At 39.7% G+C, this 23,534-nt stretch overlaps 3 protein-coding genes across 8 annotated transcripts in view; 2 read left to right on the top strand and 1 right to left on the bottom strand.

The window, feature by feature from the left end:
• The window catches only part of gcnt7 (glucosaminyl (N-acetyl) transferase family member 7), a 57,964-nt gene extending 55,513 nt beyond the window's left edge, over positions 1 to 2,451 (bottom strand). For 2 of the 3 annotated variants that reach the window (XM_058055472.1, XM_058055470.1), the window contains exons 1-4: positions 2,024 to 2,451; positions 1,079 to 1,322; positions 277 to 1,012; positions 84 to 179 (exon numbers count right to left, since the gene is read on the bottom strand). In XM_058055472.1, the coding sequence (XP_057911455.1) occupies positions 84 to 179; positions 277 to 1,012; positions 1,079 to 1,309 (1,063 nt within the window). In that variant the 5' untranslated portion in view covers positions 1,310 to 1,322; positions 2,024 to 2,451. Of the gene's footprint in view, positions 1 to 83; positions 180 to 276; positions 1,013 to 1,078; positions 1,323 to 1,704; positions 1,795 to 2,023 lie in introns of those variants that run through there. The other variant, XM_058055471.1, reaches the window with a different exon arrangement.
• The window catches only part of rtf2 (replication termination factor 2), a 64,031-nt gene extending 56,864 nt beyond the window's left edge, over positions 1 to 7,167 (top strand). The window contains exons 6-9 of the mRNA XM_058055474.1: positions 4,567 to 4,683; positions 4,783 to 4,837; positions 6,468 to 6,533; positions 6,621 to 7,167. Coding sequence (XP_057911457.1) covers positions 4,567 to 4,683; positions 4,783 to 4,837; positions 6,468 to 6,533; positions 6,621 to 6,829 — 447 coding nt within the window. The 3' untranslated portion in view covers positions 6,830 to 7,167. The remainder of the gene's footprint in view (positions 1 to 4,566; positions 4,684 to 4,782; positions 4,838 to 6,467; positions 6,534 to 6,620) is intronic.
• Positions 7,168 to 8,561: 1,394 nt separating this feature from the next.
• On the top strand, positions 8,562 to 22,798 carry tfap2c (transcription factor AP-2 gamma (activating enhancer binding protein 2 gamma)). 4 transcript variants are annotated; one of them, XM_058055592.1, is made up of 8 exons: positions 8,562 to 8,721; positions 10,834 to 11,307; positions 12,119 to 12,170; positions 13,911 to 13,982; positions 15,324 to 15,546; positions 17,525 to 17,643; positions 19,887 to 20,028; positions 20,239 to 22,798. In XM_058055592.1, the coding sequence occupies exons 1-8, from the start codon at positions 8,608 to 8,610 to the stop codon at positions 20,525 to 20,527; spliced, it is 1,485 nt and encodes a 494-aa protein (XP_057911575.1). In that variant the 5' UTR covers positions 8,562 to 8,607; the 3' UTR covers positions 20,528 to 22,798. The 4 variants fall into 4 exon arrangements, with proteins under 4 accessions (XP_057911575.1, XP_057911577.1, XP_057911576.1 ...); XM_058055593.1 differs by lacking the exon at positions 8,562 to 8,721 and adding an exon at positions 10,144 to 10,581 and having other exon boundaries at positions 20,239 to 22,797; XM_058055594.1 differs by lacking the exon at positions 13,911 to 13,982.
• Positions 22,799 to 23,534: the final 736 nt, after the last annotated feature.

The raw sequence follows: 23,534 nt of genomic DNA, 5'->3' as shown, positions 1-23,534 counted from the left end.
TAGTGGACCATTTAGTTTAAACAAATATTTATCAGCGATATAGACCTCCATATTTGTAGACAAAATGTCATAATCTACAGTACCATTGCAGCCGTTGTGCTTGTCTCCTTCTTGATCCCGCCACTTGATAGCTCGGATGGCTCCCGCCCAGCCTCCATCTGGGTTGCTCCCTGGAGCATCTTTGGACGGAACCCAAAACCAGACAGAGCGCATCCTTTTTCCATGGTCTAATAGAATATTACCAAAACTATCATCATCTAGTAATCAGAGTTTTACCTTTGATGTGGTTAAGCGTCACCCAGTAGTGCTCGTCTGGACTGAATGTGTCCCTGGACCACTCCAAGAGGTCGCGGGCTTTGGGGCTCTTCAGAACAAAGTTGACAAAGCCTCTCGTGAGTGCGTAGTAGGCTGTCCCAAAATATATTTGCATGTTGTGTGGAGGCGGACCTTTCTTGAGGCCTTTGAGGGCCATGTGATAACCAACTATCTCCTTGTGTTGGAGCTGCGTCCGGTGCCTCATATGCGCTGGCTGCTTGATCCCCGGTGTCATGTTGATGTCACGCCACTCTTTGCTCTGCATATAGCGCACCAGTTCCAGGTTGCTCTTGATCGGGAAGTCCTGTCCACACAAGTTCACCACCTTCCTCCAGCCGACCTTGGATTTGACCAAGTCAGTCATGCAGTTTAAATCTGCCTTCAGGCGGGAAAAGCCAGCGTAGGTCACGATCTCGCTCCGACTGGACAGGAAGATGTTTTCAAAGCAGTTAACCAGCTTCATTATGGCTGCTCTGTACTCCTGCGGAGCCTTTGCATCCACATGAACGCAGTAGACATTTTGGGGCATGTAAATCGCCCGAAGTATTCGCACAAAAAGCTCCAGCTCCTTGTGAACAGTCAGGATGAACGCTAAAGGATAGTTCTCCTCTTCATCGCTCAGGGGTGTTGAGATGAAATGAAGGTCCGTCATGAAATGGGAGCATTGAAGATCATTGTTTGTAATATAGCTTTGTATCTGTTAATAGAGAACACATTATATTATGACAATTAACAGAAAACCACAAAGTCCTTATAGTCATACCTGACAGTCACGTCGATGCCATTTGGTCTGTTCGTGAGTGGCAGGAAGAAAAGCACAGCATTGGGCAGAGAAAGGCCGACAAGTCAGTGGTTCCATGGGTGGGGCCTCCTTTGGCAATTTGCCCCGCAAGTAAATAACGGAAAAGACCATCACGCTCATCCCTAGGCATAATAGGAAGATGCATTTGGCCCCTTCAAGCTGGCACATAATAGACCTGCTTCTTCTTGTCATTCAGACAGCACCACTGCAAAGATGAAACACACATGGAAAAACCCAGAATTGGAACAGGTCTCATGGGGGTTTGGGGAAGGTTGAGTTATGTAGGTTGCCACTAATTCAGAAAATTGGTAACACTAAGAAACGCTTGGTAATTTTTTGTTTTAGGATCGCACCAACGAGATGGAAACGTGAATTACGTGTAAGCAGCTGAGGTTCTACAGTATCAAAATAACAGTAATAAAGCAAACATCTGAAACGGAGTAAGACGAAAGCAGTAAATTGACACTTGTTGACACAGGTTCAGCCTGGCAGGTCCACCGATATAAAGACGGTGTAATGACGAGCCTCATGCCACCTAGTGAGAATGCATTTGTTTTAAATGTTGTGCATTTTCTAAATATGCATACCTGTTGCAGGACTCATTTACATGAGTAAAGTCTTTATGCTGAATAATGCTATAAATTACTGGGGATGATTTATGCAGCGGTCACCTTCCCGGACCACCAGAAAATGTCCAAGAACTGTGGAAAATTGATACAGAAGTAATTGATTCCCTCATTTGCAAGTCAAACTCCCAGCATGCTGCTTGGAGGAATCTACTTAGCTGTGTAAATAATCTCACATTTCACAGATTTTGCTGTCTATATTGTCATTGTATCTTTGTAAAAAATAAAAAAAAAGCAGAGGCTTTTATCTAAACACGGTTCAAGATCAACATAGTTTTACCTTAAGGAAGATCAGCCCTCATCCGTTTGGAAATCAGCACCATTAGTCTCAGTCTGAAGTCTCAGTCGCAATCCCATCAAAGTCCTTTAAACTAGAACAGCAGCAGTAGTTGTTGCTATACTGAATATGTCCCTGTTTGATTTGGTTGTCAGCTTTGTGTGTACATGAGATACAGCATGGTTACCAATGCGTAGCGCACGCACACACACATCATTACACCTTACACATACACTCTCTCCCTGAGGTCCTCCTCCCCCACAGAGTACCCTGCTCACGTGTTGTCTCAGTTTCCATTATTTTCCATTGTTGTCTTTAGCTCTAGCTAAATGCACGCATATCGAATCAGCCTCACTGTCTGCTTAAGAACTCAAATCGCAGCATCCTTTCCTGGCTGTCCCGAGTTGGTTTGATGCTTGCTCAGCTCCTGAGATGATCCCTCTTGTGTCAGATAGAGAACATGGCGGCGGTGGCGGCTCACACCCACTCAGCCCCGCCCCTGCATTGCTGGACACAATAGAACCCCCCCACCGGTTTACCTTCGTATTTGTGTTGGACTGATCTCATGAGGCACACCGCCTTGAAACACTTTTATCAGTTCACTGCTTGCGGTGTTGTGCTTCCTGCACCCGTTTGTTCTGTCACAAGTAGGACAAAATAAGAGTGAAATAAAGATGCAAAAAGTCTAGAACAGGGGTCAGCAACCTACGGCTCCAGAGCCGCATGTGGCTCTTCAGCCTCTTTGTTGTGGCTCCCTTTGCAATGCTCAAATATTTGTTTTAACACCCAAATGAGGAAAATATGCATCTTTGTAATTACTTTTGAAAAAAATGGGACTTTCTGTGAGACCGTATACTAGCAAGAGTACTTGATCAACTCCGCTTTTTCTCCTCTGAACTACTTTGATACCCCAAAATTCCCTCCAAATCTGGCAGTCAATCAAAATCTTGGGAGACTCGCAATTTGCTCTGGATGTGAGCATGTTGCTACACATTTCTTGCACGGGGAGAACATGCAAACTCCACACAGAGATAGCCGAGGGTGGGATTGAACTCGGGTCTCCTAGCTGTGAGGTCTGCGCGCTAATCACTCGACCGCTATGCAGCCCCTATATTCTGCTGTTAAATTATATTTCGCGGCTCCATTCTATTTTTCTTCAGTGAGCGAGGGGGTAAAATGGCTCTTTTGATAGTAAAGGTTGCCGACCCCTGGTCTAGAATAATCTGTCGTGACGACAATGAGTCTGTAGTAATTATTCCAAATTGTACATGTTTCTTGATGTTATTTTTACTCCAGTATCTTATTTACCTATGAATTTATCCTTGTTCTGTTTTTTATTGCTATCCTTAATTGGATTCATTTTTATTTTATTAACTTATATGACATTTTGCTTTTATCTTGGTTGACATTTGTATTTATATATATATATATATATATATATATATATAAAACCAAAAATAACTTTTTCCCAATACCTACCATTCCTTTTTTCTTTCCTTCATCGCTACATAAGCCAGCTATCCATTGTTACACATTGCCTATTTGTCTCACTTAAAATAAAAAAAAGCAGGAAGTGAACAAACTGATGTACGCCAATGAAATATCGGGAGTGTCAACATATGAAACGGCATGACTGAATTATCAGTAACAGAAATGGAGAAGCTTTATGATTAAACAAGCTCTGCTTCCGCCTACTCTTTGTGGAAATGTAACTACGTGATGTTTCTAAATGGAAGTTGTTAAGCCTATCTGGAACAAATGAACCATGCCTTACCATACATTCAGATAAGATATTTTGCTGCTAAACAGTCTCTGTGTATTTACATTATGGTCTAGGACATCTGAGTGCCAAAGCATTGTTTTTTTGTAATGATTGTGTTTGCCTAGAAGCACGATTCATGACCGAGTTTTTACAGAGGCGGTGCAAATGATGAGCAATAACTCGATAAATTTGGATGCCAACATGGATTGAGGCAGGATTTTTAAATTTTTATTTTGTCTTTTGCATCTTCCTGTTTAGGGGAGTGTCCAAACCTTTTCCACGGAGGGCCACATACTGAAAAGGGAAAGGCTACAGTGGCCACTACATATTGTATATTTGTGTATGGCTTTTTAGTACATTCTGGGGGGAAAAAAATAACATACAGTAAAGACAAGCTTTGTGTTATTTGCTTCAAAATGCTGAACAAACTAATGCCCATGCTTGTAGTTAAGGAAGATATAATCGCAAAGACATACAGTAATTGCTTTATTAACAAGCAGCAAACACAACATGCTGTAAACACACTCATCTCTGTTCTCATCTCTAGTCTACTATATTTTTAAACTTGTACCGAAGTCACCCAAACATAAGACTGACTCCACTCTTTTCCAAGAAGTGGTTTTGGAAAAATAAGACCTCCAATACAAAATAAATAGAGTCTTTTATTCGAATGAAAGAGCCACAGTATACCCCTTGTTTGGCAATAACTAATCAGGAATTAACTGATCCTAATATAACTTTGTCCCTACCGTTGTGTGTGTTTTTTTTTTTTTATATGCTTCAGTGCGGTGACCCATTTCAAGATTCAGACATCATTGTGCTCAACGGCACCAAGGAGGAGGTTGAGAAGCTGACTCAGAAGATGGAGGAGAAGCGAGCCAAAGCCAAAACCAAAACTAAGGTGAGTGTGGTAATCCACCAGATTTTATGATAACGTGCATTATTTAAGCAAGAGTTGACATTTTATGTACGCTAATCAATGTGTTATATGTCCTTAAAGAAGTCAAAGAAGAGCAAAGCTGCTGAAAGTGTGACCACCTCATCACAACCAAAAGGTTTGTGTGAACAACCCAGTCAGATTTATGACTCGTGTACGGCTTACAGCAATACGACGAGAGACTCGTCTGGAAAGTTAAGGGACTGTGCATGATAGCAGCCGTTTTACATAAACAAAACAAAGACTTTACATGCTCATTTGTGTTTGTTTTTTGGTTAGAATGGACATTAGAATGTTGTATTCAAATGTCCTTACACAGAGTACAAAGTAAATATTTCCCCAAATGACCCCTCGAACCACCATCGTCACCATGCCTTTCTCTTATTGTGGTCGGAATATTCGTACTTATGTCTGCACTTTTGCAAAGACCTCTTCCCTGTGCGCTCTTCCCCCCCTGTGTGGGTTGCTGTTGGTGGGGATTCCCGTTTAGCTCTGTCGCCAGCCAAAAAAACACCTGCACTTTATTTATTTATGGTAGTTCCTATCACAACCTGAGGACCAAACCTCTTCCTGTCCACATAAACGCATAAAGAAATCGGAATTGACCTGCAATGTAAACATAGCCTAACGCCTCATTTTTTTTATGTTCCAACTTAACCGTTCATGTATGAAGTTAACAGTTCACTATGAGTTACTAATAGTGAAAAACATGCATGAGGCATGAATAATATCCATGAATACATTTGGGTTTTTTTGCCAGTGTGGTTGTCAAATGATTATTACATGTACAATATTACACCCTTACAAAGCCTTTATAATCTTAAATAAATACATCAAAATAAGTAAATAATGCTGCCATTTGTACTGGATACCATAGGAATTTCAAATATTATAAGGGTAACTGGGTCTGCGCGATGGACGAGTGGTTAGCGCACAGAGACCCAAGTTCAATTCCACCCTCAGGCATCTCTGTGTGGAGTTTGCATGTTCCGGAGTTGCATGTTCCGGAGTTGCATGTTCCGGAGTTGCATGTTCCGGAGTTGCATGTTCCGGAGTTGCATGTTCCGGAGTTGCATGTTCCGGTTTCCTCCCACATTCCAAAAACATGCTAGGTTAATTAGCGACTCCAAATTGTCCATAGGTATGAATGTGAGTGTGAATGGTTGTTTGTCTATATGTGCCCTGTGATTGGCTGGCGACCAGTCCAGGGTGTACCCCTCCTCTCGCCCGAAGACAGCTGGGATAGGCTCCAGCACCCCGGCGACCCTTGTGAGGAAAAGCGATAGAAAAAGAATGAATGAATAAGGGGAACTGCACTTTTTTTTCCCCATCATTCAATCCCTATATGAAACATGAACACATATTTATTTCCCTTTTCTGTGCATTATAATATAAGAAAATTAGTTAATTTCTTACAATGCTGTCTATTTCGACTATGAATCCCTCTAAAAATTAACCTCTAACAACGTTGCATTGTTTGCTATACATGCTCTGATCATGCATTAACACAATTACTGATGATAACATGTAATAGTTGCAGTATCTTGCAGTATTTGGATGATTTAAAACACTACCAAAACACATTTTGTTTACTTTGGTGTTACATGAATCCCTGTTACTGTGTATTTGCTGTGTGTTGTGTTAATGACCGAAGACTGTGTTGCTCTTCTTCATGCACCTCTGTCCTAAAAGAAGCGTATTTCCAGTCTGTTCAGCAGTAATTGACATTGCTTCTGACTTTTGTGCAGATGACAAACAAGTGAAGGTAGCACAAAATGGCGAGCTCCACAGCAGTGAGGAAAGCAGCCAATCAGGTACCGATACATGCCATTTTAACATTTAGTGTTTGCGTTTGTTGTTATTTTACAGCCATTCATTTGGTTTGCATTATTTTTTGTCAGATGTGGCAGGACCCTCGAGTTCCTCAGGCTCATCCAAAGGCAGCAAGTTGTCATTGTCGTCATCATCATCGGCCGCCACCAAGAGGTCCATCCAAGAAATGGAGGAGAAATCTGAAGCCTTCAAGTCCCTCTTCACCACCCACAGCTCTGCCAAGCGCACCAAAGAGCAGATCTCCAACTGGGTCACCCACACGCCCTACCACTTCTAATTCTCTCTCTTTCACACAGCTTTCCCTTGCCACCATTGCGTGCGCCCATGTTGCTCCATGTTTAGCTGATGTGGTGGACAGTTTAATGACTCCCCGGGCTGCTCACACTTTTGTTTTGCAGCATCTCCCCATGGATTAAGGTCCTCTCAGGTGATTTCAACATTTTTTTGGTGTAGTTTTTTCTCCTAGAAAGGTGTGCAGTCCCTTTCAAATCAATGAGATCTGACTTTTCGTTTAACCCCCTCGTGTTCTCTTAAAGACATTTAAATTAGTAGTCATTTGTATTACACATGCATTTGTGATATGAGCGAGTCTCACAATAAATTAACATAAAGCCATTCCCCTCTGTTTTGTGTATTGTTTAGCTGATATTGCTGATCTTTATAGCAATTTTTCAACCTAAATATGAGATCATTTACACAGTATTCAGTGCAAAGTAATAATCACACTCGCAATCAACTCGCTGCTGAACCTTGTTTGGAAAATACATCATAAACAAGCTGCTGCGTAATTATTACATAACCCATGCAGAATTATTACAGAACCCATTGTAGAACCACACTGCCTCCTACTGACATAATTATGTGGTGTTCTCATGTAGCTGATTAACTCACATCAACACTTCTATCAAGAGTCACAAGTCAGAAATAACACAATAATTAAAATATTTCATATTTAATTTTTATAAAACAACTGAAAATAAAGCTTGTCTGGTGGTCTTTAAATTGTGCTGGTGTACCTAATAGTGTCCGGAGAAGTTGTACTGTGCAAAAACAACCACAAGGGGGTGGCATTGGCTCGTTTGGCGAAAACGATATCATAGTTATAGGTAATATATCGAACAATGAACGCACATTCCATAATACAATTTTGTGTTGACATTCTTTATTGAAAGCAAAAACTGCATAGAGTAGTTTATTCTTTTTAATGATGAATTCATAACATATATTTGTGGACTGGTGTGATGGAGCGTATTTTATTTATCAGCTGTTTTTGAACAGTAAAGGTTTTGAATTGAAAACAATGTAATGTAATGCTTGTAATGTATGTACAAAATGCAGGCGACAGCTATCAATAACAGTTTTTAACACATTGATACACAAATATCAAACATACCATGCTACAACCAATATAAATAGAAATTAAACACAACACAACTCAACACATTTAGTCATTGTACATTTTTCTTTTTTTTCTTTTTTACACGATGCATCCCTTCTATTCCTTTTTTCTCTTTACAGATAAATTGTTCAATTTAGTAAAAGTAATTTGAGAGTTTGACAAGTTGATAGAGTTACGTTTGTCATATTTTCTCTTGAGAAGGATACCCAATAGCGTAGCTGTGACGACACTTTTGATGCGTTCATTAATTAAAGTCAAAAGTGTTGTGGAAGATCAGATAACAGGCGGCGTTTTTTTAGTCCTTAAAAGGCCTCCCTGGCTTTTGAAAGCGGATTCTTTTGGTCAGCCTGAGGCCATGTGGCTTTTTTTTGTAAAGGGAGGGTGGGAGGTGGAATTACCTAATCTTGAAATGTGTGTGTGTGTTTGTTTCTTTTTTCGCCTTTGCTTTTAACCTGTGGAATAGTTTAGTTCTGTAATAGCTGATAATTACGGAATTAGTTAAATGAGTTGCGAAAACAAGCAATAAGATTACTAAGAAAAATGTTTAAATGATCATAATGTTACTCTTTTAGGGAAAGAAAGGGAAAAAATCACACTATCATTTGTGCATATTACGTTTTTGCCCCATTCAGGTGTGTTGTGATGGTGCCTGGCGCATGCGCAGTGAGCAGTCACCAGGTGACGATGAGCATATGAGGCTTTCATGGTTTCACTCACTGGTCGAGACTGGAGCTTTGCAGATGTCTGTGCTGGACAGGATAGACTGGAGGGTGAGTTTTAACTTTTTTTAATACGCTCAAAACCTTAAAAAATAAATTGGAAAAAAAAATTAATTGAGTCTTTCTCATTGTGAATTGTTTTAGTGTAGGATAAAAAATATTTTATACTGCTAAATGACTTTTAGAATTGTTTTTAATTATAATTAATCATTTTACAGGTTAATAATTGGCTATAGAGTTTTTTGACACAATAATTATACCTCATAAATACATATTTTATACATCTTACATATGTATGTCTTTTGTGGTTATGAATAATTATATTTTATTCTCATAAGTCTATAAGTCTCATCTGGGATGATAAATCAAATTGAATCCTTGGATATATATATATTTTTAATGCAGATTTATCCACAAATGTTATTTTAATTGCTAGAAAAAAAATGTGAAAAAGACACACACAAGGGAGCATTTGAGTGTGTTTCAAAACGTGAGGCCAAGCGTGAGTAAGCCCCTTTAAGTCTACCCTCTGTCCATTCTGACGTAAAATAACATTTTAATCAAGCACTTCTTCACTTAATCTCCGAACCCCAGCCAAGCATCTTGTTGTTCCCATGCATGCAAGCATGCATGCATGCATGCTGGCTCTGTAGGGTCTGCTCGGTCCGGCTGTTTCAGTGTATAATTTAATCTCACGAATTATAATCTGACGTTTGCACTCGTCCAGCCCGGTGCAAAACCCATTTAATTAATATTATAAAGTGTCACTGTAAACGTGCATCTAATTATTATAGCCTATTCTTGGAACACAGCAATTTAAAACTAAAAAAATACAAGTCTGCAGTTATAAAAAGGAGGTAATACTATTTTGATGGCTGAATTGATACATGCTGAATCTTTAAAGCAGCCTTTTTTCGGACCTTGCAGAGCTCCACCAAAAATGCAAATGAGGTTAAGAAAGAAAGTAGCTTTTGGGAGGGAATGTTGCATGCCAGTTAGCCCCCCCTGAGGGCTTATTAGAGTTGAAACCAGGATTCTTAACCACGTCATTTGTAGAAAACAACAACGAAAAGAGTGCTATATCTGAATGCTCATTATTCAGTCATTAAACTGGAGTTTTTTTTAATAATATTTACTGTTAATAAATGTTGTATACTTGTAGAAAACCACCCAATATGACATTAATATAGTAGTTAATTATGTTGCAATTGTAATGTACTATGTAAATAACTAAACATATGTATTATTGCATGGCTACCAATAATATATTATAAACTATCATCTTTTCATATTCGTAAGGTAAACAAACAATGGAATAATAAACCACGTGTGCACAGCTACCTAAAACTGACTATAAAAATGTCCAAAAAGGGTGACAAAAGCGAGTAGTTAGTGTAAAACATCCATAAAAGGCTTTTCCACTGTGGTTTTTTGCTCTTCTGACAACCTCCAGACGGACAGTAGTCTGATTGGCTGGGAAAAAATTAGCCAATCAGAAATGTCCCCATTCAGGTTTTCTTTTTCCTGTGACGTCACCAAGCAGGATAACGCCCACCTCCAGTCAAAACTCTACTGACATTTTGCATATCTGCGCTGTTTTCGTCCATAAGAGGGAGTCAAGTTTTTTAAAAAGCACTGGTTGGGCCCAGTTGCTCCACAGACGCGCCGAGCCGCCACGGAGAAGAGACTTCTTTATTTTCTCTCCTTTATTAGTGGCAAAGTGGCAAAGTTTCCACTTTGGCGAGGTGGCAACCAATTCCCACTCCATTAAAAAGGTCTTTTTTTTTCCAAACACAGCCTGGATTAACTCAAGCGGCTTTTTAAATTAACTTTTTCGTGTGTTTTTTTTGTAATTGTTTCGCTATGTTGTGGAAACTAGCCGACAACGTCAAGTATGAGGATGACTGCGAGGTGAGTTGAAGGACACTGGGAAAAAAGAATGATTGAGGGTGACGATGGAAGTTTAAGTGTTGATATTAATGATGTTAAGACGTACAGGTGTGGTGACATTGTGGAAGTATGTGTTTAGATGTGGAAAAGTTTTTACAATAGCGAAAAAATTAATAACGGCTAACAACTGAGCAGGATGTCAAAATTCCCGTTTAATTGTAAATACTGTAAATTAAATTTGATGACGTTTATCCATTATCCTCCATCTTCCAGGAGAGACACGACGGCAGCAGCAATGGCAACCCGCGGTTGCCTCACCTGCCAGCTGTCAGCCAACACCTCTACAGCCCGTCTCCCTCCCTCTCACACTCGGCGAGCTCGGACTTCCAACCGCCGTACTTTCCTCCCCCATACCAGCCCATCTCCTACCCGCAGTCCGGTGACCCTTACTCCCACCTGGCCGACCCGTTCAGCATCAACTCCATCCACCAGTCCTCGCCGGTGTCCAACCAGCAGCAGCAGCCGCCGTGGCCCGGTCGCCAAAGCCAGGAGGGCCTGGCGGCGCACGGCAGGAGCGGCCTGGCAAGCCAGATCCTCGGCCTGGAGGGAGGCGGTTCCTCCGGGGTGAGAAGGGAAGCCTTCCGCCGGCCGGAGCTTCTTGCACCGCATGCACACGGCATTGAGTCGTCGGTGATCGGGGAGAACATGGGCATGCATGACATGGGCCATGGGATGGAGGACGTGCAGGTCAGTGAATGTTACTTGAATAGTATTTCAAACACTTCAAATATTTCATTATTAGTGTTTACATTACAAGTGTGCCCAAAGTGCAGCCTGAGTGCCATTTGAGGAACGCCACTTAAATGTATGGACCGTAACAAACTGTCAATCTAAAATAATATATTAAAAAAACAGCAAAATGGTGCAATGTACTGAAAACTGTTATTTTTGTTTCCTAATAAGTAACAATATTTCAGATATAAATAATGTGTCTGTGTCTGTACCTGCACATATCTACAAGGACTGTAAAAAAACTAAGAAAAAACAAAAAAATTATATGTTTATTTCTACCTTTCTAGCAAAATATTAAAAAACCTCTCATTATGAGGCAATTGTACACCACTATGCAATAATACAAATCATGAAATGTATCCACACTGATAATTATTATGCTTATAATGGCATATTGTAGAAGGCACATGTGAAAGTAAACAGCTCCTTGAATGGGCCGCAGCTTATTTTTTTATTGTCCCAAGGCCTCCATTCCTTACACCAGGAACTAGCTGTGCATAGGGCCCCATGGTCCATGCTATAGAATGTGGCATGCATATAGTTCTTCTGACATGAGTGGGGGTTTAGTTTCGACAATGACCCCTGATTGGCTGAGTCCCCCAAAATTTGGAAACATTTAAATAAGGTTTTGCTATCAGTTCAATTTCAAAATAACATCTTTTTTTTTTGCATGTGGCCCCCTTTAAAAAAAAAAAAACACAGTTTGGACACCGTTAATACATAATATGCTTTTAATTTGAAATTGCACTTTTGTTCTTTTTCTCAGCACGTAGATGACCACAGTATTATCATGGCAGATCAGACCGTTATCAAAAAAGGTGAGTGTCTAATATTAATATTATAACAAATTGAAGAAAAAAAAAGACAAAAATATGCTTCCTGGGTTGTAAAAGCTGCTGTAATTACACACAACTGCTGGATAGTTACGCTAAACCCTCTGCCTTGTTGTGCATGTACACCCTCTTGGTTGATGATCCTCCATTACCTGTGAGATGCACTTAACTTAAGCTACATGTGATCCCATTTTGGGTGTGTTTGAAACAAAACAAAAGAAACAAAAAAAAAACAAAAAAAAACTCCAACAATCTTTATGGCATTCTGCCAGAGCAGGAAATTAGGAGATGATCCCACATTGGGATGAAGGGGTGTGGCGGGGTGCAGCCTTGCATTGCATGTGAAGTTTTAGTAATTTGTTGGGACATGAACTGTTTTGATTGAGATGCTTAATTCCCGCATGCTTTGTCATCGGGAATCTATTATACATGATTTGAGTCAGAGCCGCAGCACGTTGTCTAATAACATTTTTAATCATTGACAGACTCATGTTCTGTCACTTAACGTCTTTGACGACAAATGGATAGATGCAGAGACTGATCGATGTGGGTTTTAGAACACTAAACCTTTGTACGTATACCTCGACTCAATGAGGTACGCTTTACAGCATCACTTTTAAAAACAAGAGGATAGATGTTATAAATGGTGGACCCCAACATCATGTATTGGCATACATACTGTATATGTCAGAGGTCTTCAAAGTCCGGCCCAGGGGTCACATCTTTATTGTACTGGCCTTGGAACCGGCATTGGAACATTACCAAGGAATATTAGCACCACAGTGAAAATAATAGTTTTGTTGAATATTGACCCTATGACAGAATATTACTAACAAACATACCTACAGTAAATATAGTAATAGTAGCTACGGTGTTTGTTGACCTAAACCACAAAAAAGGGGGGAAATCAGACAGACGCTTTTATTTATGAAATTATATATGCCAACTTATTTTTTTTTAGCTTTAATAATGTTTTAGAGTGCATGAGAAAGTGAACAAAAATATATCTCTCTTTGACGACTTCTTCACTTATTAATTTGTATTATTTTTAAATTACATGTTGTAATAGCAGTAAGGACGATGGCATGAGTAGCTTTTTTTTAAAGTGCACACAGAGGTAGAGAAAGGCTGTGGATGCTGACCACTCATGATACTACTGCTATATTGGAGGTTGCCTACAGCCACAACTGGTAAATGTCAATGTTGTGTTGTAATCGTACACTATTGAGTTTTCTACACCACGCACCAGACGATCATAAGAGGTCTGGCAGTTAACAATTAGCATTAGCATTAGCATTAAATCTAATAGATTGAATGCAATTGCCACAAACCCTGAGATATTGTCTTTTTGACTTTTAACTGCATATCAAGCAGATCATGACCCATAGTGGATAGTTTTTATTTTGTTTAATAAACAAAAAGAGTAATAATATTAAATATATGGTTAGCAAAAAGTAAATTCATAATATGATAATGAACAAATAAAGTTCAGTCATGATACAGGAAACCTACATAAAAAAATGCTTTAGCTAGACAGATCGGAATGTGATAGAGCCATAGTAATGACTCATCACGTCCTGTTCCCACGCTCAAGGGTATGCTGTGGGCAAACTAGGCTTTCTTTCCACTCGGGAGAAAACGCGGCGGCGTCACATCACAGTCAGTCCGTCAGCGATATGTGCACCATGCAGCCTCCACATGTGACTCTTGTGATTTGTGTCTCAGTATTAGGACTGCGAGGGGGCAGGAGCCTTGATCGCGTACAGAGGACTTGTTATCAGGGGGGCATCCTTGCGGGTGAGGATGAAGAATGATATACAGTAGCTTTTGTTGTGTATTTATTTAGTGTGCTGTATTGTCCTTATGTGTCCAGTGACTGTACGTGCTGATGTAGAGGGGGGGGGGGGGGGGGGATCATATCTCAGCCCTTTTATTACACTCAAAATACTGTAAACGTATATTTATAGTGTCGATTTTTAATTAAGGATGTTGGCTGATTAGCTGATATTAGATCAGGAGTTTAGTGTATGTCTGTGACCCTGGGTTTGATGCTTTAGTAGGCATAGCAAAAATAATGCACTGTTCTTACACTGTTAGTACAGTAGTTAGTATTAACCATAGCAAAATACTACCAGTCAGAACTTTTACATGTAGGATTTTTTTTCCAGTACATAACACATTGTGTACATGGTCAGTATTAGTGTTCAGTTTCAGTGCCCCCTCCCATCTCCAAGTCCCCCCAGTGAGGAGTATTACAAATATGTGTTACTCCTAACATGAACCACTTTGAAGTGATGTACATAGCATTAGCTTTATTGTTGCAACTTGTCAGCCATCTTGTTGGAAGGCAAAATATTGCAATATTGCAATATTGCATTGCAAAATATTGCAATATTGCAATATTGCATTGCAAAATATTGCAATATTGCAGTATATTGCATACTGCAAAGTTCAGCTGTGTTTGTCTTACTCGGAAAAAGCTTCATATTCTGTTTCATGTATTCCATAAAGATAATATATAAATACTTCAGTAACATGATCTATTTTGTAATTATACTTTTGTAGCAAAATACAGCAACTTGTCAGTTATATTTGTGGCATGTGTAAATATGAAAATACTTTTTATTTACTAGAAAAACATTTGTTTTTAATTTTTTGTTTATGAATATGATAAACATGAATCAGTCTAACCCTAACCCCCCTGAAAATGCAGCATTTTTGTGGCAAAAAAATTTAATTTTGGGCTATTTTGTGGAGTGGAGTGTATTGTAGTAAAACATTTAGAAGATGGTTAACATTCTTGTGGTTGTTTGCAGAAAAAAAGATCATACCCCCTACAATGAAACCCTTGATGTGACAATATAGCATTTTTGCTGCATCTTGTTGGCCATTTTTGTGGAATGTGTTGCTTTTTTTGTTAAGTGTGTCCCTTTGGTGATGTGTGTGCATGTCCATGTAGCTCATGCAGGCTCAGGGACCATCAATGACCCGTCCAGTTCAAAATTCCCCAAAAATCCCTTCTAAATCCAAATAAACCATGTTTAACTTTACCTTGCAGAAGATAATATAAATGATCATCGGCTATCAATCAGACTGACTCCTCAGCATCTCACCCAGACTGTCCTTCCTTCCTGTCAGGGCCTGTGACTCTTCCCAAAGGCAACGCACTGGGCCTCCCCTTCCAGAAGGAGTCCTTGCTGGGAATGGTTTCAAACCCCACCGAGGTGTTCTGCTCTGTCCCGGGTCGCCTCTCGCTGCTGAGCTCCACCTCCAAGTACAAAGTAACGGTTGCCGAGGTCCAGAGGCGACTTTCGCCACCGGAGTGCCTGAACGCATCACTGCTGGGCGGAGTTTTACGCAGGTCAGAGCACTAAACCTTTCAATTGTCACATAAGGATGTCAAATAGTTATAAAGGTGGCCTAGTAGTTAGCGTGTTGGCTACACAGTCAGGAGATCGGGAATACCTTGGTTCGATTTTCTGTGCTGTGGTGATAAAAAATGAATACAAAAAATACAAATACAGAGAAATATTGTACGTGGAGAACGTCCTGAACAAGAGGGGGTTTGCATGATCTAGAAGGTGCTTGTCACTGTCGTCCTTCCATAGAGGAAAAGCCAGCTGTTTTGCAGCAAGTATAATGCAAGATATTTTTGTGATATATATACCCAAGCTTGGCTGCATGGTGGTCGAGTGGTTAGCACGCAGCTAAGAGAACTGGGTTCAATCCCACCCTCGGCCATCTCTGTGTGGAGTTTGCATGTTCTCCCCGTGCATGCTCGGGTTTTCTCCGGGTACTCCGGTTTCCTCCCACATTCCAAAAACATGCTAGGTTAATTGGCGACTCCAAATTGTCCATAGGTATGAATGTGAGTGTGAATGGTTGTTTGTCTATATGTGGCCTGTGATTGGCTGGTGACCAGTCCAGGGTGTACCCTGCCTCTCGCTTATAAGACAACTGGGATAGGCTCCAGCACGCCCGCAACCGTCATGACGATAAGCGGTAGAAAATGAATGAATGTTAGTGTGGATTTTTCCTCAGAGTGATACCTCACTGCAGATAATAACTACACTGATAGGAGTGTCGGCACTGAGATGACCTCTTGCCACATGTAGTGTGTGTGTGAGGTTACAGTATACACTGTCCAACACCGCTGACTGGCAATTTAGTGCTTGGAGTGCACGTTTGGCTCTTCCCATGTGTCCGTGTTTAAGCATTTTTTTTTTAAGTAGGTCATTTAGTACAGAGGAGGAGGAGGATTGTTAGTGGGGGGTGGGGGGGATGGTGACGCAAAGGGCCACCACACATGCACGAACGCACACACACATATACACACATACCCCGAAAGACGCTGCCCATCGCTTGACCGCCACTCAAGCGTAAAAAAAAAAAAAGCATCAAAGAGGGACTTATGTTGTGTTATTGCAGATGACACAAACAGTATGGGTGATGCCTGCTTCATTTTCTCTTGGTCTTTTGGGTAAATTAAAGAGCTTGTTTATGTGCAATTTATTTGATATTAATAGATCCTGTGTGGGTGAGCTGGCAAGGGCTCGTCTGGCAGGTTATTTTGACCAACCTTTTTTTTTTTTTTTAAATGCTCGACATCAATCAATCCCAACAGTGTTTTTCCTTTATTTTTTACATTGGGTTTTTTTTTTCTATTATTTCTTCATTTTTGTTACAAAACAATGTGTTCAGTATGCACTGCATGTACAACCTTTCTTTTTTTAAATGCTCGACACCAATCAATCCCAACTGTGTTTTTCCCTTTATTTTATACATTGTTTTTTTTCCTATTATTTCTTTATTTTTGTTACAAAAAATGTGTTCAGCATGTGCTGCATGTCCAACCTTTTTTTTAATGCTCAACATCAACCAATCCCAACAGTGTTTTTCCCTTTATTTTTTACATATTTTTTCCTATTATTATTTAATATTATTAATATAATATTGTAATAATATATGTATAAAAAATATATAATAATATTATATAATAATATCATTTTATAATAATTATTAAAATATTATTATTTAATAATATTATTATTATTATTATTCCTATTACTATTCTTCATTTTTGTTACAAAACAATGTGTTCTGCTGTCATAAAATACGCAGCATTACAATTTTAACATTCATAACAGCCCTACAAGTGTATAAACAAGTTAAGCGCTTCAAATTAAAAGTACATTTGTGTTACTAATTTTTAGTTTCCATTGAACTTCAAATGCAATGACATTTTTATTGTGCTTTTGTCTTACTGTGTTTTAAAACTTGATTACTTTTGTTAAGTTGACAGCCACATTAATTTGTGCATGTGTGTTGTGTCTCTGTAGAGCTAAATCGAAAAATGGCGGACGCTCGCTAAGAGAAAAACTGGACAAAATCGGGCTCAACTTGCCTGCTGGAAGACGGAAGGCGGCCAACGTCACTCTACTTACCTCACTGGTGGAAGGTAGGACATGTCACTCACTCAGCGACGCTTTTTCCCTCGTCAACTGTAATTAGTCTCGGCCTAGAATGTGGCTTCAATAAAGTGAGAATGCAGGAATGTCAATCTACATGTTTCAAAAGCGCTATAAGTGCTCAGGAAAAGCCGTGCCCTTAACGCCATTCATCATTGACATTCTTAGTGATGGAACGTAAGTAGCACAGCTTTTGTCTTAACGTCGGGACTCTGTGTCCTTTTTTTAACAGCATTAAACGACAATAGGGCTGCACGGCGGTCAAGTGGTTAGTACGCAGACTTCACAGCTAGGAGACCAGGGTTTAATTCCACCCTCGGCCATCTCTGTGTGGAGTTTGCATGTTCTCCCCGTGCATGCGTGGGTTTTCTCCGGGTACTCCGGTTTCCTCCCACATTCCAAAAACATGCTAGGTTAATTGGCGACTCCAAATTGTCCATAGGTATGAATGTGAGTGTGAATGGTTGTTTGTCTATATGTGCCCTGTGATTGACTGGTGACCAGTCCAGGGTGTACCCCGCCTCTCGCCCGAAGACAGCTGGGATAGGCTCCAGCACCCCCGCGACCCTCGTGAGGATAAGTGGTAGAAAATGAATGAATGAACGACAATAGTCAGTCAATATATGTGATTGTGGCTTACCCCCCCAAAAAAGTATGCCATGCTCAATAGCACCTTCCATCTGCAAGTGTTTGGTCTGCAGTGGCTCCCCACTTTTTTTTGCCCGAGTACCAGAATCAGCTGAACACAATCCAGTTCATTGTGTCATTCTCCTGGGGGAGTCTTGGACCACCACATGCTCTTCTCCTTTTATCGCTGCATCATCATGCATGGAGACATTTAGGGGTTTCCAGCACTTGGCAGTCGTACCTTAACCCCGACAGTAATCAACTAGCCACGGGCGACAACCCACAGTACGGTTAGACTCTTTCTTCCTGTTTTCCTTCTGATTTTGATAAACAGTCTGATGACTCCGAGAATGTCTGAATGCTGTGTGTTATTTAGGGACCTTACTGCCTCAATCGGGACTTGTTATCCAGCTTGCATCTTGCCAGGAGGCCCGGCTGACCTTAAAGCTTCTGAATAGGAACCCGCATCCTCCACTGTAGTAGGGGCCAGTAGACCCCCTTAGGCAAAACCCCCTCTGCTGGCGTTTTGATTCACATGAGCCCATTATGATCATGCAAGTTAAGAGGGGAACTTATTCATATCAGCTCATCTTACCTTGGAGCTAAAGGATAATATCAGGGTTCCTATGCAAGTATGGAAAAGTGTGGAATTTGATTTGATTAATTTCCAGGTCTGGAGAGCTATGGAAAATTAAATATATTCTGGCTATTGAGCAGCCAGATGTTCTTCTCTAGGGCAATTAGTCTCATTTGTGTTCTATGGTTATCATCACACATTACTGATACGCTTATGTGGTAGTAACACAGACTAAAAAAAGCTAAAGAAGAAGCTAAATACTTTTAGTAGCTCAGCAGAGCATTCCTGTCATATAGAACTGGGGTTCTCCAACCACTGGGCACTAAAAAAAATACATTTTTAAAAACTAAATATACATTTTTCTGTAAATGCATCAAATTTTGCATGCGACCCACTATGTTTAACAGTACTTGAATGCACCATCGTACTGTGCTATGTGTATTGCTATGTACTATGTGTATTGTGTATTGTGATGCTCTTCTATAGGGCAATTAGTCTAATTTGTGTTCTATGGTTATCACACGTCACTGGTGCTCTTATGTGGTAGTAACACAGACTAAGACACAGACGTGAGGATAAGCGGTAGAAAATGAATGAATTAATTCAAGGAAAATTATAAGCATAAAATAGTGTGTGTGTGTTAAATATATGTTCTGGTCCCCCGGACAATTTTGTTAACTCTTTGCGGCCCTCGAGTCAAAATATCCCCGCCCCCCCCACCCGGGTTAGGACTTTGACTAGGCCACTCCAAAGTCTTCATTGTGTTTTTCTTCAGCCATTCAGCGGTGGACCTGCTGGTAGGTTTTGGATTCTTGTCCTGCTGCAGAGCCCAAGTTGGTTTCAGTTTGAGATCACGGACATTTAAGTGTGATTAACATGCAAAAAAGTACGAAATCAGGATGCGGTCCAACACTTTTTAATACCACTGTATTTTCTGTATAGTCTGGAAAAAGTTTGTGTCATATTAACGCAGTGCACTCTTGAATTTGAAGCTCTTATGACACTTTTGTTTGTTTGCTTTCTCCTCAGGTGAAGCGGTTCACTTAGCCAGAGACTTCGGTTACGTCTGCGAGACGGAGTTTCCTGCCAAGGCGATTGCAGAGTACCTGGGCAGGCCTCACGTGGAACGCAATGAGGTTAATTCGCGCAAGAACATGCTCCTCGCTGCCAAGTGAGTGCCAGAGGAATTTCCCTTTTTATTAGAAGACTTCTGTGTGTATCACACCCGGATTTAGCTGGAAATACTACAAACAGTATTACGTCAAATCATAACAAGACTTGTAGTGTTGGTAAACAAATAAAGTTTTAAAATTTAACGAGATGTAGTAAATCTTTGTATAGTTTTAATTGCTTTTGTAATAGTTTTTCTTAAATCCTGCAGGCAAATTTGCAAGGAGTTCACCGACCTGCTGACCCAGGACCGCTCACCGCTGGGCAACTCGCGACCGGCGCCCATCCTGGAGCCGGGTATCCAGGGATGCTTGACTCACTTCAGCCTCATCAGCCACGGATTCGGTTCACCGGCCATCTGCGCCGCAATGACGTCGCTGCAGAACTACCTGAACGAGGCCCTCAAACAGGTGGATAAGATGTACCTGAGCGCTGGCGGCGACACGGCGGGAGATGGCGGGAGCAAAGCGGCCGATAAACTGGACAAGCACCGGAAATGAGACGCTCTCCTGGGAGAATCCATTTTTGAACTCGGAGAAGCATCCTTCATGTTGCCGTATGCTTTTTTTTTTTTTTTTTTTTGACTTTTCTACAATGGAGAGCTGTCTGTTAACATGACAAACAACTTTGGGAGACGTTGGTGGAGGACAAGAGCAGGTGTGCTTTTTTTTTCTTTTATTTCCCCTCAAGAGGACATCATTTCAAGATGCTGTGATCTCCCCATCCTCCTCCTACTCCTCCTACTCAGTGCTGTCTGGAGGCAAATCCTCTGATTTCCTGTGTCTCAACACAAGGACCACATTTTATGAAAAAGAGACGCAATTCTTTCTGGTTTAAAAAAAGTCGAAAAAAAAATCTGATTATTGTTTGTGGTGCACCACGTCACTCACGTCAGGATGGATCCAGTGTTATTGTACTTTACTGACCTTCAGTCTGATGAGGTCCAAGAGAAACCTTGTCAGTGTTCACACAGAGGATGCTGCCATGTCTTTAAAACTAACGATGGACATAAGAATCCATTCATTCACTGATTCTTACACTGTGATACCAGTACCATCGGTAGTACGTGGAATTATTAAAATTTGAACGATACACTACAAAAATGATGTTTAACATATATTTTAAATCTCTGAGTAACTACACGTGCACAGGAAATAGTTATCATGTTGAACATTAACCCTTGTCTCTTCGATTGCCATTGTTCACTCACAATACAATCCAGGTTTAAGCCCTAAAAAGATGACTCACATATTTATTAAACACATTTAAAGCACAAAAAGTATAGCTACTCATTAATAATGGATAATAATGTCATGTAATCTATGAGTGGAGTCATGGTATAATTCCATGGTATAATTCCAGTAACAGTTTCTGATATTACCAAGTCCTTCCAAAGCCAAACAAATGTATGTGTATAAGCACACAGCTATGGTGCGTTGAAGGACCTCTGGACAAACTGCGACATCTCAACTCTTGGCGAAAAAGCATTATCAGTGAATCCACAATGTGGACATTAATCCACACTGCTCACCTGTTGTAATTCCAGTAACAGTTTCTAATAGTTACCAAGTTCTTGTGTGTCTAAGCATACAGCTATGGTGCGTTGAAGGACCTCTGGGCAAATTGCGACATCTCAACTCTTGGCGAAAAAGCATTATCAGTGAATCTTAAAGACGTAAACATTGAAAAAAACAAAAATTGTCGACTTTATTGGTACATGCATGTTGTGCATTTTACTAGTATTATCACATATCTATACAATATTACCAACTGAGGGCGTATGAGGTGTGTACTACGAAAAACAATTACACACATTGTGTGGAAATTCATATTGTTGATTACCTGCGCTTCCATACAATTGAAATTGGAGTCGCTGATTTAAATGCAATTTTAAAAAATATATTTGAGGTATTAAGAAGTTTGAGAACCATTGAATGAATGTATTCATTAATTATAAATGAGTCAAGTTATTCATTTGTTTACCACGTTATATCCTCTTAGTATTTAAAAAAAAATGACAACCTAATGATGAGTTTACTTTGTGTGTTGTGAGAATGAGTGGACATATACTGTACATATTTCTTTCTGATTAGACATTAAATCCCAATATAGAATTTTATCCACACTCCTGTCCCAGATGTAAATATTTTCTAATTTATGTTGTAATTTAATTGGCTTTTTTTGTTGTTGTTATTGTAAATATTTTTATTTTGTTTTCGTTGGTGTGTGGTTTTTATGATGACGTGTTTTATAATAAACGGGTTAGTTTTCTATTGAGTAGAAGATTAGGAAGTTGGGCGTGCTGATCATGATGATGTAAAAGATAAAAAAAAAAAATCAGGAAAAACTAGACGTGATGTTTTATAGCGAGACACGGTATTGTCTCGCTATTTCACTGATTGGTCATGTGTATGACCATTTTCCTTTTAATAAAACAGCAAAGTGAGGAGAAGAAAGGCTTCATTATTTGCTGTTGTGTAGTTTTTGGCCTCTGTGAAGCCAGGCAGCATCATGTGATGGACTCACAACGTTCGAGCTGTTCTAATTTTAAAAGGATACAAACCAATTGGCTCCAGGCATCATGGAAACTTTTTTTTAACTGTTCAGGTGATATTTTAAGTCACATTGTGAACTGTCAACAACAAAAAGTTAAATAAAGCTGCGATAAATTAGAAAAACACAGGCAATAAGGAAAATGGAATCTTTAAATTCACCTCTACACTACATTAACAGGTGTCAACTTTTAATTTGTTTTGTTTAATAAAGTTTTATAAATAGTGGTAAACAAACAACAATGATCGTTGTAGTTGCACATCGTATCGTTCACCACAAACAGATTTCCCCTGCTTATTATAGATAAAAACTTATTTCAATCTGCGATTAAATGCGATTAATTCTAAGTTAACTGTGTACAAAATGCGATTAATCACGATCAAACATTTTAATTGATACATATAAACTTCTTGTTACACTTGAATGTCAATTTAAAATGTAAATCGTGTAAAAAAATCTACACTAATTCGAGTTTAGTAACTTCTTTTTACACTTAAAAATGTCAATATATTAATCCTCATTCTAATTATAAAAATTGTGTTGCTGATGTTAGTGGTATTGAGCAGCCAGATGCTCTTCTCTAGGGCAATTAGTCTCATTTGTGTTCTATGGTTATCATCACACGTTACTTATGTGGTAGTAACACAGACTAAAGAAAGCTAAAGAAGAACCGAAGAAGAAGAAGCGAAATACTTTTAGTAGTCCCCAACCACCGGGCACAAAAAAAAATACATTTTTAAATAACTCTGTCAATTTTTCTGTAAATGCATCAAATTTTGCATGTGGCCCACTATGTTTGACAGTACTTGAATGCACCATCGTACTGTGCTATGTCTACTTTTACCATTTTTTTTCACTTCATATTTGTTCCAAAATACCGATACCAATAATGGTGACGTTATTGAGTGCTAATGTTTATATTTGTTCTGTAATTCATGTTCGCACGCTGCCTGT

This window comes from Doryrhamphus excisus, chromosome 18 (assembly GCF_030265055.1).
Source record: "Doryrhamphus excisus isolate RoL2022-K1 chromosome 18, RoL_Dexc_1.0, whole genome shotgun sequence".
NCBI lineage: Eukaryota > Metazoa > Chordata > Actinopteri > Syngnathiformes > Syngnathidae > Doryrhamphus > Doryrhamphus excisus.
Note: the sequence above shows the minus strand (reverse complement) of the source record. Positions and strands in the feature narration are given on the sequence as shown.

Coding starts and splice junctions, on each gene's coding strand:
- tfap2c (XM_058055592.1), top strand. CDS start 8,608: ATGCGCAGTGAGCAGTCACCAGGTGACGATGAGCATATGAGGCTTTCA. Junction 15,547..17,524: donor CTGGGCGGAGTTTTACGCAG/GTCAGAGCACTA, acceptor GTGTCTCTGTAG/AGCTAAATCGAAAAATGGCG. Junction 17,644..19,886: donor ACTTACCTCACTGGTGGAAG/GTAGGACATGTC, acceptor CTTTCTCCTCAG/GTGAAGCGGTTCACTTAGCC.